Source organism: Pholcus phalangioides, unplaced genomic scaffold, assembly GCF_987345545.1.
Source record: "Pholcus phalangioides strain wild (caught in Gottingen) unplaced genomic scaffold, Ppha-v1.0 ptg000042l_1, whole genome shotgun sequence".
NCBI classification, from domain to species: Eukaryota; Metazoa; Arthropoda; class Arachnida; order Araneae; family Pholcidae; genus Pholcus; species Pholcus phalangioides.
Window position 1 is genome coordinate 29,414,385 of NW_028301628.1, and position 22,213 is coordinate 29,436,597.

Below are 22,213 nucleotides of genomic sequence, written 5' to 3' on the forward strand. Positions count from 1 at the left end.
CATTGCTCACTCCCTTATAATATGAATCAAATTTATATCTAAAAAAAAAAATAATCAAACCTTGTTAACAGGAAATAGAAGGGATCAAAAGGAAATTAGTTCACATTATCGTTTGAATACACACACAAAATTACTCAATTTTGTATAGTTTGTTGGTAAAATCTGTTATGCTGCACCATTGATTTTGATCAGTCTGTGAATCCATGGATTTGACCCAAAACCCATGATATGAAAACTTTGTGTTTTAGGACAAATCACAGGAACCAGGTTCACTAAAAAATTGGTACCTAAAATTTCCTTTTACTAAATTGTAGATGTAATTCTGGTATTTCAAAGATTTCTAATCCAACTTAATTATGACTAGAGTTGCTGTAGTGTGAGATGAAGGAAAATATTTTTAGTCTTGCATTATACTATGGTAAAGATATTTTACAAAACTTTTATGGTGCAATCATGGCCTAAAGTAGATATTATACTGGAAAGTTTTATAAAAAAACCTCTTACAGAACTTGGAAAAAAAATAAGTTTATTGGTTATATTTGTTCGAATGTAACCAATATACTTATTGGTTGCATTTTTCAAGTTTTATAAAATAACTTTTTTAAAACTTTTATATTGTAATCCTGGCTTTATACATTGGTTTAAAATGTATTTGCATATTTTAAAACTTCTATCTCGTCACTGCCTTTTTTTTTTGCTCTTAAAACACTGACTAAATGCATATCTCATACTATGTTGATTGGCCTAAATAATATACTAATTAAATAATTAGATCAGACGGTATTTACTTCTATATTCTGTACAAGAAAATTGAATGTAAAAATTTATTAACAAATAAATGTGGTGAGCAAAAAATATATTAAGATTCCATTTTGATCCTTTGAGATACTGATTCTGCTATTTCTTTCATTACTTCTGGTAAAAGAATGTCTTTAGCCTGGGGAAAAACAAAATTAGAAACTGATACATATGAATGAATGGTAATGTATTCATTGAAAATACAGACAGTGAAAGCTTGTATATCTACACAATACATAAATCTCAATTTATAAATTCTTAATAAAATTCATGAATATAACAATCACATTTATTAGAGAGGAAAACTAAATAAATTATTACAAGCACTGAGGCGCATCTCATTTTCTACAAGAAATATAGAAATGTAACACAAAAGAATCTGAAGCACTTTTATAATTAAGTCCAGTGTTAAGTAGAATCTCTATCTTGAAACTGACTGGAGGAAAAATAACAGGTGGAGATTTTATGTAAAAAAATTAATAAAACCAAAAAGCAAAAATTTATTTTTCCAGAAAAAAAATACCCACATTGCCATGGTTCTAATAGTCTTTGGCTGTTTCACTGTTTCAAACTCATGGCTAGCCCGCCTCTCCCCCCCCCCCCCCGGCATAGCATGAACTATTTTTGAATATGCTCCACAAGATAAGTAGTTTTCTGGAATTTTTTTTTTTGCTTTTCTTAATGCTGATATCAATAGTTTGTTTCTGATTATTGTTGAAAGAGTGTTATAAAAGTTAGCTATGACTTTACTTCATGATAGAATTAACTAATGAAAACTTTATTTCTATATATTGTAAAAAATATTTAATCAATTTTTTTTTATTGAAAGCCTTTTAAATTTGTGTTGACCAACCGTTTTTCGACCTAGAACAAACAAAACGGATTTACTCACAACTATAACTGATGCATGGCCAAGACTTTTCTTTGACAACAGCGCAGCATTTCTTTCACCTCTACGTGGCATATTAATTCTTTATCTCTATTTACATCCCATCCCACTCCCTTCATTTTATTCAATGTCAACCTTGATATGCTTCTGGATTATTCCCTCTAGGACTGCAATTGGGAAGGGGGGGGGGGGTGATGCATCTGACTCTAGACCAGGAAAAGCACCGAAATTGGTACTTGCCCGAACAGTCAGTTTTTGTTTCTAGTGGCAATTTCCCCCCCCCCCCATATTTTATCAGTTTTGCTTACCTACTTGCATTATCTCAGGCCGGGATTACACTATAAAAGTTTTGTAAAGGCTTAAAAGGATAAAACACAAGAAATTCAACCAATAAGATCACTGGTTGAATTTTCTCGAATGTAACCGATGTGCTTATTGGTTGAATTTTTTCAGTTTTATAAAAGATCTTTTACCAAAATTTTATAGTGTAATCCCGGCCTCAGAATGGGTTATGAATCTACCACAAATTTCTGAAAGAAAGCAAGATGCACGCAAAAGAATTTTCATGTTTCATATTCACTATTACCATGATTTGACATCCAAGACAGGTCACAGACAAGAACAAAGAAAATGCTTTGAGATATAAAGGCAAAAATACATCGATTTAATAAATGTAGGGAAATCTTTGAGACGTTGAGGTTCTATTATAAATCATTGTCATGCCCATACAATTAAATGCCATTAAGCAAGAAAACTTTTCATCATTGATCTAGAAGAGTATATATTTCAGGCCTTGACAAATCCCAGGTGCCATGGTGAAAAATTTGGCACCAAAGTTTTTTTTATGTACGTTAACAATGGAGTCTAATGACAGCACAGTTTTTGCTGAAAACCCAAAACATGAGGCAATGACATATCTATATTGAGCATTGGTATGTCATAACTTACCAAGTGATTCAACGATGCCTCATAAGCATATAAGACAACAGTGTCCGAGAGAAGCTGCTTCTGATGATGCGCAAGAACATTAACACAGTTCTTGAGTCTTACTATTGCTTCTCTGTCAACCTTTGAAACAGGCTGGAAGATATTCAATTATAAATGCAATTATGAATAGGGAAACATTATAACAAAAAAAACATGAAATTTACTTGTAGCATGAAAACTCGTAAAAAAAACTCTTTCAAAATAATGGAAAACTCTATTTTTTTGCAACTACAATCCAAATCAAGCAAATGTATAAAATGTAGGATGATCCTTTGACATCTGACTCTCTAAGACCCATAGTTAACATCCAATTCTGCTGCATCCTCTGACTCCTCAGCTTTTGAAAAAGTGCTCATCGGAAAGCAGGCAGACCTTTAACACAACACTCACCTTACATGGAAATTCAGGCATTAGACATCTATATTTCAAAATATGGAAAACAGATGGCAGCTGACAACAACATATACATATATACACACTTATAACCACTACTTTACTGCACACCAACTCTGGTCATATATCGTCTTATGGCAATTTCCAACCAGTGGAGTTGGGTGGGAAATGAATGCTCCATCCATCGGTGGTTGCCCTAGGTAAAGAACTTGCTTCTGACATTACACACTTATAACTAGAGATATGAGGTGAGAATATTCTGGATGTAAACTTTGGAGAATAATTGAGAATATCCCTTTTTCTTTTAAATAATGAAAAAAAAAAATTAATTTTTTTACATAATGGATAATTCATTTTCCATTGCCTGAAAAATTTAAAAGGAAATTTTTTTATTCATAATCACTTTATAATAATTTCTGATTAAAGAATATTCTTGCTTTTGCGAAGTTTTGGGTTGGTTTATTAAAGGTTTTTCAGTGAGGATTCTTTGAAACCCTCACAGATCATAAAAATCATTTCAAAATGAGCTACATTTTAGAAATAAGTTCAGATCAAAAAATAAAAAGATTGACACACAAAAAGAGCTATTCTTACAATTATTTTCCTCTAAAAATATACAGAACTGTTATTTTCTTCAATGACATATACTAAAATTCTATGTCACTTTTATTTTTTTGCAAGTTGTTAAATTCAGCCATGTTGGTTTTATTTATTTTTATTTGTTTGTTCTTTGTGAAAATTTATTATGGGCTGTAAACTAACTTTTTCCCTTTCCTTTCAATAAGCAATGAATTTCTTTCTGCTTCAAGTATATACAAAAGCACTAAAGCTTCTTGTTGCAGCGATATTGCAAGGAAACTTTTGTTAAACACATTCCATGGCAAGCTCCCATCACACAACAGCACTAATATTTTCTGCACCCTTTATATCACGTCTTTCCTACGAAGTTCTATTTTTTATATATTTGGGCAAGTTCTGAAAGAATTCCTAGTAATGATGTACCTTCTGTAGTTGCCAAGTGATGAATGAATTCTGATCTGTGCTTATCTTTGCTGAAAATCATATCGTAGTTTTTCCTTTTTTTGCACAACTTCAAGTATGCGATTTTCTCTTTATATTGCAAGAGTAAAGTTAATAGACATTTTCACACAAGCTTTTTCTTAATTTCACAAAAAATGCATTTTCACAAATGTAATAAATGGTCTAATCAATTTCACAATAGGACTCTGCAAATTTTCTAGACATAACTGCTAAAATATTTATCTCAATCTCGAATGCTAGAGTTAATTACTATTCAAACTATTGTGAATATGCTTAGAGAGTCAGAGTGTCTACTGAAGAGCAGTTCTGTATCCTCTGAGAATAACGATGTTCACCTTTGATTTTTTTCACAGTTATAGCAGAAAAATCAAATAAAATACAGCTTTCTTTTACTAATGTAATAAATTTACTGTTAATTGCTGGCCTTTTTGAAACTAGCATTTTATAAATATTCTTAGATATTCACAAGTAAAATCTTTAAGGTGAAGTTATTTATTATTATAGCCCTTTAAGAGAATATTTTGTTCTATCAAGAATATATATATTCTTGAATATTCCCCTCGATTAGAATATTCTTCAAAAAAAAGATTACAGAGAATTTTGTATCTCTACATGCAACACATTCCTACATGTACCAATTTATGAGAAATTCCACAGAGGAACGTGTATGAGATGCATGGATGGTTAAGTAGTAGTCGACTCCTCAAGATGCCTGCTACTGAAGTGAACGAAATTTCAAGTGAAACAAAAAAAACACAACCAGTAATTTTAATAACCTCACTAAATAAAGTGTCTGGTGAAATGAATTTCAGCTTTCCTTAAGCTTAACTTATTTACTCATATTTTATCATTACTTGAAATGCTAAGAAACAAAACATATATGCTTTTCGCTTTGAAAATATGTAGCTTACCTCTAAATCTTGGGCATGACCCCCAGTGCTAATACCCTCAGAAACTGTAGGCGATATCCAGATGTACCCATTATTACTTAGGATGAGCTGCACACCACTCACTATATCATGGAAGTGTGTCTTTTTCCTTTCAACAAGAGATGGAGGGACTTTAACAAGAACTCCTTGTCCCAGCTAAGGGAACAGACAGGAATAAGTTTATTTCTTATTTCTGTTTTATATAAATGTAGATAAATGATATTAATAAAGTTTTCACATTTTATTGCCCTACAACCTCACATTTATGCATGCAGGTTTAATTAGGACATGATTACAGTTTAGAGGAGATTGCAATTAGATTCCTTAGGGTTTCTGTGTCCGAGCTTAAAGACTAAGTTTCAGATGCATCATAATTATCAATGAAATTGTAAGGCAAAATAAATGATTGATTGTAATGATAACAATTGGACTCAAAAAAAAAAAACCTGACACTGGACAAAATGTAAAAATTAATGAAATGACTGTCTTATGTGAAATTAGGCTGGCATCAAATTAAATTTTGAAATTTATTACTTACTTTGCCATATTTCAAACTTCTTGTATGGAGACGAAGAGTGCCATCTTGAAGAACTGAATGAACTTCTGCCTGTATTTATTTATTATTATGGAAAAAATAAAAAATAAATAGTTTATTGATAAGGGTGGGGAAGAAATTCTGATTTATTTTTTAAAATACTTTTTTGTGTGTGTCAGGATGCAAACCCAGATATTATGCAAAGGTAGCCAAAGTAAGAATACATTTAATCCTCCCACATGACAGCATGAAATAAACGCCAGCAATTCTATCGCTACAGCAAACTTTGATTGCCAGAACCAACTACAGAGTTGTGAATTATACAGTCAAATCCAAACAAACTGACTAGGCAATCGAGACAATGCCAAAGCATAGCTGCCAACTCTGCAGAATAAGAATTAAGGAGGTTTTCTTACGGATCCAAATTCCATACAAAAATAAATATAAAAGAGATTTTTGGAAAACAATGTAGAGATTTTTCATTAATAAAAGTAAAGTAGTAAAGATTCTTCTCTTTACAAAAATGTGATGTGATATCACTCAAGCCATCGTGATTAACGCGAAGTCATCAATCATCACTAACCAGTAGGTTAAATTACCTGTCATCACTACTCTTGCCAACAAAAAATATCACAATCGCCAAACTTGGTAGCTATGGCAAAGTATGACAAAATATGGGAATCACAATGAGCATTTCACTGCAGATTTAAAACTGACAGATATGCATTTAAACTGTCAATAATGGCATTCAGGAGCACCGAAATAAATCAGGCCTTTTATAGAAAGGCCTCTTCAAATATTATTTTTAATTTAATTTTTTTAGTGTTACAGGCAAAGTGCAATATTTTTCTTTATTTGAAGTTAAAATTTCATAACTGTGTACTAAGTTACATAGCCACTGTTAACACTGTGATTTTTAGATGATACATTTAAAACAAACAAACATTATGAATTTGATTTTTTTTTTGCAAGGATACACTGATGAGGTCACCTTCTTTGAGATAGTTACGCATCTTCAACTCATCTTCTTTTGTTTTTCGCCTCTATTTCAAAAAATTAAAAACATATTAATATACAATGACACTCGCATTACATAAATAGAAAGACATTGAAACTACCATATTTTAACATGTGTAAGGAACCCTTTTTTGCCAAAAATTAAGTTCCAAAATAAGGGTGTTTCTTATACAGTAAAACCTCCCATAATAATTACCTCTGAACAATGGCCACATTTTCTTGGAACAGAACGCATCCCATTGGATTAACATTAAGGTTAACTTCTAAACAATGTTTTCTGAATAACGACCACTTTTGGACATTAAAATGAAAGAAAAGTGATACATTATCATAAAAGAAAAATAACTCCAAAGATTTGCTTTGAAAATTATTTCTTTCCTTGAGCCCTTCAAATATGAAAATAACTACAGGCACTTTTCCTACCTAGGTGGTTTCCAAAATATGGTCTGGAGGTCCCACAAGTTGATGCTAACTGGTGCACTAAACGTTTCATAAAGGACAAAGCAGAATTTAGGGTTAGAATTCGGCAAGTGGCTATGTCATAGACCAGAGAGTCCTGGGTAAGCACTAATTGAAAATACTGCCTTAGATAAAAAATAACTGATTACATTGGAGGATGAATCTAATCTGAAGAATACATGTCCCAGGATACAAGGATTATGGCGCAGCTGTAAGCATTTTTCTTCATGAAATTAACAATAGAAAATCGAAAGTAAGGCCCTTCATAAAAAAAATCGTGCTTCTTCAATGAAAATAAAGTACTTTGAAATGAAAATAAATAATGAACGCTTCTTCTAGTTACAGTATGGGTTATTATAATTTTGAATGCAATCAAAAAATTTAATAACCTTTTAACAATTTAACAACAGTAACCTCTCAATAGCAATCACATTTGCTCGGTCCCATTAGTGACCATTGTTGGGAGGTTTCACTGTACATGGATAGTTTATGGATATTAACAAATTACTTAATTCCTCTCAAAACTCAAATTTTCATAACTTGCAACATACTATGACTGACTGACACCTAACGGGTTACGCCGTCCTATTGGAGAAGTGCATGTGTTTGCCAAGCACATGTTATAGACGAAACAAAGATAGCAAAAAATCAGAAACCCAATTGGCAGTTGGCCTTATAAGCAGATTTCAACTTCTGGACATCAGTATCAACAAACCCTTCAAGGTGCTAATGAGGGAGAAATGCAGTGAGTGGATGTAAGATGTTGATTGTGATGTATCCACTAAGAGTGATGGAGAGAATTTGATGGTTTCTATAAGGATGAATAGAAAATCTTTTTTTAATAATATAAAAAATACCTTTGATGAAATTTTTTTTTTGAATTTAGCTCAAAAATCACGAGGGTTCTTTAAACATGTTAAAATACAGTACATTCATACATCAAATAAAGATTGTTTTTAAATTTAACAATTCAGCTTCAATATCGGATGAGTATAGAAATGATGCATAGCTAAACAAAACTATAGTAGATAGATCTATACATGTAATAAAAACTGTTTAATCTGACAAATAAACATCAAGCTTTGATAGTGAAAATGATTGTTAATCTTTCAACCACATCAAACAACATTCTTCTATGATAAATGGGGGAGGTTTAAATCTATCCTTTAAAGTAGGTAAGTAACTTTAGCCATCAGCGGCTCCCAGAATAGTCTAGAAAAAAAACCACTTCAAATCACTGTTGGACAGGCACTCATTAATGTTATTAGCTTGCTGCAACACCCTTGACGAAGGTTGGTGTTGCCTCTAAGAGTGGTATGAGAACCACAACTCTACAGTTTTGTTTTTAAAAATCTTTCTCCCATTAATTTCATTTAATCTAATAAGACTTAATAGCTAGACTACAGCAGAACAAAAACTAAATTAACCGGGGATAAAAGGTCTTGGGCATTTTAGTTTTCTAAACTTTTTGTTCCATCACCCCAAAATTCAAGCAAACCCATGATTCTGTTATACCTGCAGCTTCTATCCCCCCCCCCCAGACTATTTCATCGCTCACCAGGGGCAATATTGCCCACTTTGAGAAACACTGTTCTTGAGTAACCATGGATAGTAATTTTTAGTTAATAGAGATGATCCCAGAAAATATTTTACTTGCAGCACTGCACAAGCAAAAGGTAAAAATCACATGCCCAGTTGATAAAGGCTTGATCAAGGTTATTCTATACATTCAAAAGCATGAAGGTTAAACAATTTTCTTTGACAAGTAATAAATGTAATAAATGAAAGAAAAAAAATTAAATTTTTTTTATTTGATGTCATTACTTAATGGTTATCAATAACAGGCCTACCAAATAGATATTGCAGGCACTTAAATTAACAAAAGAAATCAAAGTTCATACTCACATGCTGCCCTCCAGGTAAATTCACAGAAGACAAACTAAGCAAAGCATCTAGTCTTGCATTTACATCAACCATCCATTTCTTGTCTTGTATATCAACAATCCGACCAACAACAACATCTCCCACTTCACCTTCATACCTTAAAAAACAAATATAATATTCGGATCAGGTCTCCAGAATGGGAGCATAGACAGCTTTTGACTCAAATACGATCATAAACTGGTTATTCATATTAATAACTTTGGGTAGAATATTATAAAAATTATGTAAGTAGTCATTATTTATCATGTAATTTTTGACATGTCAATAACCATTAATGCACCACTCTGTAAATCTTGTCAATTTGACAATGACAATTAAAAAAAAAATCTTTCTCTCATTAGTTTTATTTAATCTGGTGAGACTCAACAGTACCCTAGCAGAACCTAAATGAACTGAGGATAAAATAAGAAAAAAATAACAGGGGATAAAAAACAATGGCAAGTCTGGCAAATTGTCAATGACACAGCGCTAAAATAAGTGTAAATATATCGCGAGAACTGTAGAGATTATTCTAGAAGGTTTATTTCCACCTATATAGAGGGGCCGCCACAGAAGAACTAAGAGCAGCTTGTAGAATTTTATTCTGAAGACAAGTCTTTTATTTGTAGGTTGTGTTTCGAACCGCTGCTTGTGAACATGTGTACATAGCTGTTCTGTAAAATAAATTTGTGTTGTCCGTGAAATTGCTTCGTGCTTTGCCATCTCGAGTGCTTGTCAGAGACATTATCTGGAACAGTACAATATATAGTTGACACTCGTTTTTACAAATTTGAAATTGGAAGTTCGTGAATCCATGACCACGTCTAGCCATAGCAGCACTTTTTTAATACTGCAGAATAGAACTTCGATGTTTAATCCCAAATATATGGCGAACCTTTTTTGTTGTCTTGTTTTCAACTATTGCCAAAGTAGCAATATATTGTCAATATCTCCTCCCTGGGCTAAAATGTAGATGGTGTTGCCACGTGCTTTTCCATTGCATTTATTTTCAAATGTTTTTGAGTGAAATTAAAAAAAATATACCATGCATGTCTATTATTCTTAAATACTTGGTAAAAATATATATTTTTACTTCATTTCATGTGTTTTTAAAAGTTTTGTATGCTCCTATTGTAATCTACCTGTAACCCTAGCAAATAGTCACATCAGATCTGGCTCAGGTTAGGTCTGTGCCCATAGTCTTGTAGCACCCCGAGTTCCATGTGAGCTTTTTTCGGGTGAAACTTCTGTGGCATCAAAAATGATGAAATATTTCAAATGTGCTGTCATAACAAAAACTATGTTGAAAAAATATTTGTTTGGGTTTTATTTAACAGTCTCATAACCATCATGCATAGGTGATGATTCCATCTTAAAAAATCTGTAGTTTGCCACAGGAAGAAGTATTTTGCAAAAAAAATGTCACACAAATAAATAGGAAAAAATGAGGATTTTTTGAGGGATTGCATGGGGTGACCATATAACCTGTGTTTTACCAGATCATTCCCATATTTCCCTTATTATAGCTGTCCTGACTTTTTTTAAAAAATGCCCTGTTTTAACCATATTTCCAATGAAACCTACTCCTATATTTATTCTTCTTCACTAAAACCATGGATTAAAATTATTTTGCAACTTATAAATTATGATATGATAATTGACTATAAATATGAATATCTCACATATTTGCTATGCTAAATTTTTTTTCTTTTTTTGTAGAATTCATTTTAATCTAGTGATTTTCACACTGTGATGTAGCACTTTATGTCTTGCAACTGTTGATTTTGGTAATAATTAAAAAATTGATAATTTTTGGCAACAATCAACAATTTCCAGCTTCTTGAATGAAATCCCAGTTTGATGTACTTTTGTCCAGGAAATGTAGTTAGCCTATGACTACAAAGACCGGGGATTTTCTTTAGGGTTTCTTTATTTTTGCAAAGCACATCAAGGACTTTTAGAGGCTTCTCTACAAAGATTTAAAAAAAAAAAAGATTTTAATAAGGATAAAAGTTCAACATTCCATGGATGTCTGTTATAGAGATATTTCACTGTACACATATAGAGTGGACATGATCTAATCTGCCGAATGAAGGGGGGATGATATACGAGCTCAAGTGGAACATAAAACAACCTATCAACCCTGTCAGGGCCATAGTGTGCAGTCTTGGATTTTTTCTTGGGGCTCTATCAAAAGGGTTATTATTATGCAAAATAAGTACATTTTTGTGGGGTCCCATTAGGCTCAGGATCTCAGGACCACGCCTTGGTTCCCCCAGCCTAGTTATAGGCATGAACCATGTCCTATTCCCGTTTTTGAGTCATGGGTGAACAATCGATTATGTAAGTAAAATGTGTCAAGACTGAAAAACCAAGAATTTGTGAAATTTCTGAGATGCACATGCAAACTAAAGATTTATAACGGGTGACGTCATTTCCATCAAAATACAGTGGAGCCTTATGTCAATGATACTGAATCTCTATCTACTCTGTAGCTTAGTGGTCAGAGCACTCGTCCGGCAATCGAGGGACCCGGGTTCGACTCCCGGTAGAGGCAGAGATGGGTTTTTTCCTTCCTTAAAAAATTACATTAGAGCGACATTCATGTCATATCTAGCTACAAATGTTTGAATTCACCAAAAAACTTGTCCATTGCAAAGTTTTCAAAAGAGTCTACAATGAATTATATCAGTGTTCAGTTCAAGAGAAATTTAGCCTTTTGTTTGCAATACATCACTGAAATCTGTTTTTGTCGAAATAGATATTCAACAAAAATTTGAAATTGTTGGTTACAGATTTTGGCACCAATTTGATTTTGCATAAAAAATTCTATAAAGTGACACCACCTCTGTCAGAATATCTGTATTTAGTGGCGAACTACAAGCACTGAGAGACTGACGAAATGCACAAAATTGAATTGTCACTAAAATCTACCAAAATTTTTTCTTTGTCAAATGCTGATTTCAGTGATGTATTGCATATACAAAAGCCACAAACAGAATATACAGAAATCTGCGACATACACCACAGAACAATCAATGCTACTGCAGAACAATTTGAAAGAACTTTAAGAAAAGTGTAGAAAATACTATCGTAGGAATATTTACCACAGAACATTTCCAGTCAGTCAGCCGAGAGCTTGTTGCAGAACAATGGAAAACATTTTGCTTTGGGGCACAAAAGGCTAAATTTCTCCTGAACTAGAACATTGTTATAATTTGTTGCAGACTCTTTCAAAAGCTTTTGCAGTGGATAAGTTTTTTAGTAAATTTGAACGTTTGTAGCTAGAAGTGTGTCTGCAGAATTTGGCAACAATTCAATTTTGAATTTTGCTAATGTTTTAACACTTGTAGCTTGCCAATAAATTGGCCAATAAATTGAGATATTTTGATGAAATTGGTGTGACCTTATAAGATTTTTCGACTCTTTTTAAATATGCACTTAGTTTGTGCGAAGGTCTCTCAGAAACTTCAAAAATTTGTTTTTTCAGACATAACGCATTTTTCTTCTATAATCCACTTGGGCTCCTCTATCACCTCCTTTCGTTTGGCAGTCAAGGTTTTGTTCGCCCTGTATAATGAGATATCTCTAGATACTCCTAATTTTTTTTTCATCATCAAAGTTCATAGTGTAGGTCAAATGCATTGAAAAATCATGTGGCATCACTATTCTATAAGTTTTCTCCTCTAAGGTCATGGCAGACCCCCATAATTTGATCACCTCATCCAAAATGAGACTATCATTCAATAATTTGATTACAATGACCATGGTGAGACAAGAAATAAAAAATGAATACAACATCACTGAGTTATACCTTGAATTCAGGGCCTTGACAGAATAAAGCTTACTAACACGTTCTATGGTGCCAGCAACACATGCATTGATCTTTCCATCTGCAAGATATGTTCCATGTCCTCTGAAAGGGAATGAAAAAAAAAATTACGAACAAAAGAAACTATGAGAGAGAGAGAGCAATTAGCCACAAACCTTTCTAAGTTAACTCAAAACATCCATGTTATTTTTATGTTTAAAGAAACAAAATAGCAATAACATACGATGACGAAATACAGTCGATGCATTTTTTCGATAAACATCTGAAAGAGTTTAACTTTAAAGTTTAGAAACTGAGGTGCAGCTAAAATGTAATCTTTTTCTTCTTCGGCGATTTCCTTTCTAGTGTGTTAGCGCTTTTCTTCCTAGTCAGCAATTTTCTTCCATGCGCGTTTATCTCCCCCCACCTCCCCCCATTATTATAATTTCCCTAGGCTTCTGGGGTTTTATTTCTTTTTTTACTATTGGCTATCATCTGAAGGTGATGTCACCTGCTAGAAGTCGCTGGTAATAATAGGCATTTGTGTAGAATATGCATTTGAACCTAGTCTGTTAGCATTTTAGACCTTTGTCTATAAGTTGTATAGTTATATGCCATTTTCACAGCACGTTACATTGTTTTTTCTGCTAGAGATTTGTTTTAACAGAATGTAAATTTCATATTTCCATTTTTATTCACTTTTTTTACATACTAGCTGTTAGCAATTCTACAATCATGTTTTTATTGACCCCAGAGACTTTCCTTGACCAAACTCAGAGCTTTTTTTGCCCTGACTATTATATTATTTAAAAAAGAGTCCAGGTTTTTATTTCGATTCCAGAGAATATTTATATAGTGAAACCCCCTCTCAACAGTGTCAACCCTCTTTTACCACCAAATAATAATTTCCCCAGTATAATAAAAGTATGCATTTCGAACGCCTGATTAACTGTCACCCCTCTTTTATGGACAAATTTTTCTGTTCTGCTGGAGTCCGCAAAAGACTAGACCAGATAAGAGACTGTAAATAATAAGAACCCGGGCCTTTATTTCAAATAAGTCCAGGTTTTTATTATTTTCAATCTCGTATCTAGTCTAGGATATTATATTTTTAATCTTGATCCCTTATTTAGTCTGAAAATGTTTTATTGTTTTTATCGTTCATTTTTTATTATAATTTTTTTTTGTTTCAACAGCCATATTATCCCTTTTTTTGTGGCACCTTGGAAACGTCTATTTCCTCTGTGCTTGCCTGCTCCAACTAGATTATACTGCCTTCTTTGTCTGCTAGGGCTTCGAACCTGCTAAAATGAAATAATATTAATAATAGGGGCGTTATAAAAATATTAAATTTTATTTCTGATTTAAATCAATGCGGTTCAGGTGCATCAAGTTGACAATAATAAGGGCTAACGAAGAGAGCGACTAGTGAAGCTGGGCCCTACTACAGCAATTCACAAATATTACAATATATTTGCATTGCCGTAAGCTGCAGCATTTCTTATTAGCTTTATTATTTATAATTGGGGTGAGGGGTCATGACAAAGTGAAAGCAAAATCACAACTACGGTTATAGGTGTAGCAAATTTTACTATGTTCCCTCATGTTTTATTTTCATATTCGCATGCACCTATGTTAGCAATTGGATGAAACGTTTTCTGCCCTTGTTGAACTTCTTGCATTTTCCTTTGATCGTGCCGAGATGCTGCATATTCTGCTCACAATCACATTTCAGCACCAATTCCCCCCCCCCCCCCCATTACTGAAGATGTTAAACTGGTTCTGCTGGGTTGGAGCCTAGCAAGTTCAAACGCTGCAGAATTTATTTTTCGGTGAATTTTAATTTTCGTGATTTTTTTAAAAAATTTGGTAGTATCAGTGCAACGTTTGTTAAATTCTGTGTGGATTATTCAATTTATAAAGTGGATTATAGATTATTGTATGTATTAGAGTGTGTATTAAAATATGGGGGTGTAAGAATTTTTTCCAATTTCTCACTTGGATTATTGCTGTACTATGGAGAATGAAAAAGGTTTTTGTTTTTCTACATTACACTTTGCGATGCACTAGGGCGATGCAATTCGAGGTCTTGGCACCAATTTGACACCCAGAAGGGTAGATAAACCTAATTTTCAGATTATTATCATCATTTTATGTCTTTTGTAATGTTGTAAATTTACTATAAGCCTACAGGGACCCATGAAAGTCTGGCAGGGCCCAGGTCTTCCTCGACAACCTGCTTATATCTCTCCTTCGAGACAGAGTGGCAGGCATAGGCGTAAACTTCTATATGGCCCATGGGCCCGAGCCCCCCCAACATTTTTGAAGACGCGGCTCAGCCCCCCCAAAAATTCGTATGAATATGGCTTATTCATTTTGCAATGATGAAAATTTTTTTTTTAACCAAAAGTTGTCCTAATTATGAATTAGTTAATGGAAACAATCTGCTCAAAATTTTAGTTCTTTTAAAAAATCTGGATGGTCTTTGGCTTTTTTGTTCCATGACAATACGTTTATCTCATTTCTTCCCTGCCGTTGAATCCCCAATTGCACCCTCCATCGGTTCCAATCCTTACTGCCAGAAGGCACGGCTGAGAGGAAGATTCTTTGAGGTGTTGAGGGGGCTCTTTCTTCTTTGCCTGTGGCAAAAACTGAGTGTCTCTTCTTTTGTTCACTGCGACCGGAGGACGGCCATGGCGCCGACATGAAAATAAGCCCAAAGATGCATGGTGGGGGGGAGGTTGAACATTGGGAAGCAATGATATTGAAACCGAAATAAATTGCACTCTATAAAGAATAGGTGCCAGAACCTAGAGGTAATTACTGAAAAAAACCATTGTGCAATGCATTCTCCCTCTCCTTCGTACACGCTTGAGTCCCGTATATGCGGGAGGACCAATAACTTTTAGGCCCCCCCCCAATGTTTTTTTGAAAAATATTGGGGAAAAAAAGCACATTCTAAATGCCCATTCATAACAGATCTTGAGGACCGATGCCGAAACATTTTTCAAGCCCCTTTACAACAAAATTTGACTAGGGGGGGGGGGGGTAGAACATAGAATCAAATAAACAACAAGTGAATTATAATATTGATTTTAAAAAAGGAAATGAAAAATAAATGATAATTTTTCAAAGGTCCAAGACCAACCCCTCGACCGGGCTTTTTTGGCCCATTCGTTAAGTCACCACTACATTTTAACAATTAATACAAAATATTATCTTTATAACTAAGGGATTCCTGAACTATTTACGTTCGCAGCACTCATGGAAATTTTAAACCAACACCTCAGCCAACGTCTTCCTAAAGAGTGTAGTCAACACCATAACCCTTGTTTTGTGGAACAGATTTGCACCCTCCACTAATATAATTTGACTGGCTCTTCGTTTTCGTAAGAATGCTCATTTAGGAAAGAAAATTAGAATTTTTTTTTGAATTTTTGAGTAGGAAAACTGAACATCCTAATCTAAATTGTGCATGTGTATCAACAAAAATTGTACAAACTGTATAATTTTTATTGATGAGGTGACTGAAAAGGCAGTGACAGCAACGCCAATGAGGTATGTGATATCCCCGCCCCCTCAACGTTTTCTCCCCATCAAAGCTGCATTAAGAGCTGCATTAAGATTATCTTTCAAGCGGCTTTGCTCCCCATCTGGTTGGGAATTTCGAAGATGAGAAACGAAACTAAAACTAATTCAATAAAAAGTTATTAATTAGGTCATTGCAAAGATGGCCTACTACACATTATCGGTGGGGGGGAGGGAGATAGCCTACAAGTTTGCTACAAGACTCATTCATTCATAAGAAAAATATCGCTCACAAATTGAAAAGAATTTCTTCAATTTAAAAAGTAAAAATTAATCTTCAATTACCTAAGGAAGCAGGTTGGCCACCCCTTTATAAATAGTGAAATGCATGCACAATATCGGTATGTAAGTGCCGCAAAATGTATCTATTTAAAATTCAATAAATCATAAATAGTCAGTCCTCGGGGACCAAATGAAAATGACCGGAAGCTGCGATAACTTGATAACGAGTAATCCCATTTCACTAATTTTGTTGGCAAGGACTATAAAAGAGATGTTATAGGCATCCCCTATCCTGCATCAGGGCCTTTGGTGGATACAGTGAATTTTTCGTGTGAAAAACAAAAAATGATAGGGGGGGGGGAAGAATCGTCCCCCCGCACTGGAGCCCTGTTAGTCCAATACCTTCTAAAGCAGCTTGCTCTAGAAGGTGTTGGTTAGTCCAACCGTTGAGCGGGGGGGAGGGGGCATGTTTATAGTGCAATGTATGTCTGATGATTCTGATGATAATAGTTATGACTTTACAACGAGATCTTTGGTCGAGAGATCTTTTCAAGCCTCTCTCTCGGTCGGTCATCCGTTTATAAGATTTCAAATTGAAAATTAATTCAACAAAGAAAAAAATTATAGGTTTTCTTTCCATGTTTAGCGAGAAAATTCTTTTTCTATGAACACAGGACCATAGCGTGCCTTTTCGGGAGCCCCAGGGCACACTTTTTCTGGGGGCCTTTGGAAAGGATTATTATTATGCAAAATAAATGTACATTATTTTGTGGCGCCCAATTAGGCATGTGGCCCTGGTGCAATGCCCCGGTTGCCCCAGCCTAGTTAGGGGGCCTGTATGACCATATAGTAGTTATTCCAGACAACCAGCTTTCGCGGGTAGATAGGACAAGGCAAATCGCTTTGGGACAAGATCAAAGAAAAGCGTTGGGTCGCAATCAGCATTAACCATTGAGGACAACAAAGCCCGTACTTCTGACACGGGCATCAGAAAAGAGCAATCACTAATTTATTTTTTCTTAGGATTTTAGCTGAGGATTGTTTACTGTCTCTGTAGATCGGCTGGCGACAGAAGTAGAAAATGCCACCAAAATGCCATGAATCCTCTTGAATGCACTTCTGTACTATGCCTGTGACAGATACCCATTATGAGTTAAGAAAAAAAAAAGGAGAAAACTGTTCAACAGAATACACCCCAACTCCCCCCTCACTTGTTAACTTGGGAACTGGTTGACCGGTCTATATCGCTTCCTGTACGATCTCCTTCCTCATTGTTTGTACACCCCTCTGGAGGTAGCAATGTATTATATGATAGCAATAACGAGATCGATGTTGTAGTTTTCTTGTCAGCGGCGCTTTGACTATTTTTGTTCCACTGTAGAAATTTAGTAGCCTTTCTAGCATACAACTGCCCTGAAGCGAGGCGGAGCATACACAAACACACACATATATATAGGCGAATTCCGAACAAAGACACACACGAATGGGCAGCCAGATGTATTGGAAATTTTTCCCTGAGGAAGCGTGAGAACTTTCCCGAAATTTTCAGTCATGGATACCGCCATCTAACTGAATCATGTGTTTATAGGTGTTTAAGTAACACACATCTATGTGTCCCTCCTTCAGGAAGCTAGCACAGTGTTACATTTTTATGTTGTCCAGATGTACTAACCATGAGAAAAGAACGAAGAATAAAAGACATCCGAAATGGTCACAAAAGATGAATTCGGCTGGTCAAATCACCATTTGACCAGCAGAATTATAGTAGTTACAAAAGGTAATTGCCGACAAATGGTTGCGCACGAAGACGTGAGAAATTTTTCTGTACAGAGTTGACAATACCGAAAACAGGATTGTCATATTAACTATAGCATATAAGAAGAGGAAGAAACATCCAGTTGTTTTTGAATCCAAGTGTCATCGTTGAGTGTTCATGTTACAAATTTTCAAGTCAACGCTGATCGATCGTTGCATCCTTACTCATTCTTCATGATGAAGGAATCATCATCAAAGCCCAATTTGTAGCAGAGCAACAATAATCTTGGTAAGTACAACCTCATTAGCAGTTTCTCTAATTTTTTGGGAATTTTGCGATTGCATAAAATGTTTATACAGATATTCTTGAGGCCAAAAGCTTTTACGACAAACATTGTTTGGAACAAGATTGCTAAAGAAATCTAAAGTACAGTAGAACCTCGATTATCCGAGCGTGGATTATCCGGAGTTCAGAAATTACAAAACTACGAAAGGTGAAAGAAAACCGACCATGAAATTATTGATCAGACAACACAAGAGATTTTGGTAATAATATTCGGTGATAGTGATTAGAAGAATGGGAACAGAGATTGTTATTGAAGTTATGATCAGTTAGATCAGAGTATCCTATAATGGGCAATATCGCCCCTTGGGGGCATGGAAAGGTCCGGGGGGGGGGATTGAGAAAAAAACAAATTCTGAAGAGGAGGACGATGAAACAAAAAGTTTGGAAAACTGCGAGTTGGATTATTCAAATTTGTTTTGCTTAAACAGTGGTCTCTAATAACAAGGAACAAAATAAGTCGAAAATAATTTGTGTAAAAAAAACATCTTATGACACCCAAATTTTTTGGTTTGATATTAATAGCAACTGATCACCTATGTTGGCCAAATAAAATCGAAACCAATGTTTTTATACCCTCTATGGTTCTCCTCCATAAAACGTATTGAAAATTATTTTTTTTCCAGAAACCGATGCAAATTGGCACTGTTAGCATATGTTAACAGCAATTTAATTAATTATACTGGATTTAACTAGCTAAAATAATTAATTAAGGGTAAAATATAGTCTGCCTTAATTTTAATGTTATCTATAAACAGATAGAATTTTGCTCAGCAAAGTTGAATAGTTTCGTCCTTGAATTTTATTTCCATTTCCCTCAATTTGGTGCTATAATATAAATCTCTGAGCATGTAAAATTGGGACAGCTCTCAAATACGACACCAACAAGGAATCAGCTTTTTCTAGATAGATAAAAATTATTGTACTTATATAGCTGTACCTTTTACTGAAATGACACTAAAGGATGTACTTTCTGAAATACCAAAAAACCTGTTTGTGTTTTTTGACCATTTACCATGTCTATTCAAAAATCAACGGGACTATATAGGGTTAATGCGCAAAAAAGTTGCTCTTCCTTCACATTTTTTTAATTGATGCAATAAAATTATTGCATCATTGATTTCATAATGAGATTATCACCATATCAGATATTATCTACACCGAACTTTTGTCATTAATTACGCAATAATAATTTTCTCATTATTAATACGTGAAAGCTCAGTATGGTGTTGCATTTTTCCTCTCTTTAAACACTGTACTCACTCAGACATTTTAATATTTTTGTTTTGTTTGTTTATATTGAATTTTTTGCAAATCAAATACGGTACTCCTGTACTATATTGAAATGCACATTATTGAACACAAATGAAACGAAATTAAGTATTTCTGCTCGAAGAAATGTCGACCAACAAAAAACCAAAATATCAAATCGTAATATTTTCAGTGATTTTGTCCTCTTCCCCCCCCCCCCACCTCTAAAGCGAAAAGGAAATGAACATGAAGTAAAATCATTTGTCAAACATTTTATAGGATAGCGGCTCTGGCTGCATAAGCCTATATGACCATGCTTTTTGAATTTTTCATCGAGTATAAATTTCAATACTGTTTTAAAACATTGAATGATTCCTGTTTTGATGTCATTTGAATATAGCCGATCTTGACAAATCAAAAACTATGTAGGAAACAGCCATATTCCTGAAGAGCCAAGCATGGTTTTTGCTGAAGAAAAACGGTCCGAAATGATGTTTTTTAGATTTTTTCAGGACTTACGGAGACCCCCCTCCCCTCCCATGTTGAAAGCCACACTGTTTTCGTCATCCTATGATTCCACTCTAGCAATCACATGCAGAGAATGTTTGGTGCCGATACCGATTTTCTAGTCGCCATGGTGACCTGGAGCCCGAGATTTGTCAAGCCCTGATATATAGGGACAGGGTTCGTACCCTCCTTGAAAATCTTTGGAGAAAAAGTTCATTTTCAAGTCTTTAAAAGTCCTTGAAAAAAATTATAATAATTTTCAAAGTGTTCCTGCGGATGTGACCACGGAATGGAGGTGGCTTCAACAATATCTGTTGCAAGTTCCGAAATGAACTGACTGCTAACGGAGGTTGATTGTTGACCGTAGATGCACGCAAAAACAGTTCTTTAAAACAGAACTGATTTTTTTCAGAAGAGCTGAACTCGATGCTTTATTGACTTTTTTCTTGAATATAGAAATCGAACAACACAGACGAATTTTTTGTTTAAGTTTATAAATAACGCATTTTTGTATTTCAAATCTTGAAAGGAACATCATAAGAGTGCTCGAGGTTTATGAAACAGCAATGTTATGTCAATCTTAGTGCTGTATTTCGAGTAATTTTTTTTGTAATATAATTTTTTCTTGATTTCAATTTCATGAAATATGGTTTTGAATTACAATAATTTTTAGTTTTCTTAGGGAAATTTTTGCGGAAGAGTAAGATAGAGATAACGTTTCAGTTATACGATTTTTGCATTTATACGACGCTTTGACCCGTCTGTTCGACGACGTGCTTAAAAACCTCGTTTATACGACGCGACGAATAAACGAGGTTCCATTGTATGGGGCTTGAGCCCCCCCCAACATTTTCAATAACTTTACGCCCTTGGTGGCAGGCATCAAGTAAAGAGAAAGCCTGGGGGGGGGGGGGCTCCTTGTCAACTCTCATGGGTCCCTATATTTTGATGAACCCCCAAATGGAAACAACAAATATGCACTAATAATATAGGCACCAACATGAAAAAAAACATTGGGGGGGGGGGGAGAGGCCGAAAGTTGTTAGTCATCCCATATATACGGCACTCAAGCCCTTATATAGGAGGGGTGTGTTGCATTTTATACTAATTATTGAGGAGGGGGGGCTCCTCCCCCTCGCTTATGACTAACACGCATTTTTTACACAAGTTATGGGGGCACACAGTCAATTTAAAATCGGACCCTTCCTATGTTTTACCTCATGAATGTAGGGTCTGAAGAAACCACATCACCAGGGGTTACAAAGTTGATTAACTGTCCAGTTTCCACATTTTCTTCGGCATCCTCACAGAAAAACCTTATTCCACTCATCTCTGAACTTGATTTCGCGCTGTAATAACAAAATTCGTGTTTTGTTTACACTTTTACATGCGTTCACACAAGGAGTGGTTATACAAATTGTACCTTTTCTCCCGTTCCATAAGAAAAGATTCATATCATATATATTCGAAACATTGAATCACGATTCATTCAGGTGGAAATTCAATTAAAAAATCATATGGATATCAAAAATGAATTCGTACCAGACTCTGAAGTTTTTATAAAAGGCATAAAAGGATTCATCGATAAAAAATATTCTTAAAAGTTAAAATGTGGAAATATTTAATTGACTTTAGTTTGACCATATTTTATGGAGAAAAGTATGGGAAAAATTCTGGATACGGGAAATTGCCAAATCTCGCCAAAAAATTGAAAACCGTGGAAAAGTTGCCAATCTTGTCTTGAATGCTGTTCAGATTATTTAAA

General features: G+C 34.5%; 1 protein-coding gene across 1 annotated transcript; it reads right to left on the bottom strand.

Moving 5' to 3' along the window:
- Positions 1-4: 4 nt before the first annotated feature.
- Rrp4 (exosome complex component Rrp4) lies at positions 5-21,854 on the bottom strand. Its single transcript, XM_089254583.1, has 8 exons — positions 21,666-21,854; positions 12,786-12,887; positions 8,954-9,089; positions 6,550-6,615; positions 5,576-5,644; positions 5,020-5,193; positions 2,636-2,767; positions 5-937 (listed from the first exon to the last, which is right to left on the bottom strand). The coding sequence occupies exons 1-8, from the start codon at positions 21,776-21,778 to the stop codon at positions 860-862; spliced, it is 870 nt and encodes a 289-aa protein (XP_089110709.1). The 5' UTR covers positions 21,779-21,854; the 3' UTR covers positions 5-859.
- Between the last annotated feature and the right edge of the window lie 359 nt (positions 21,855-22,213).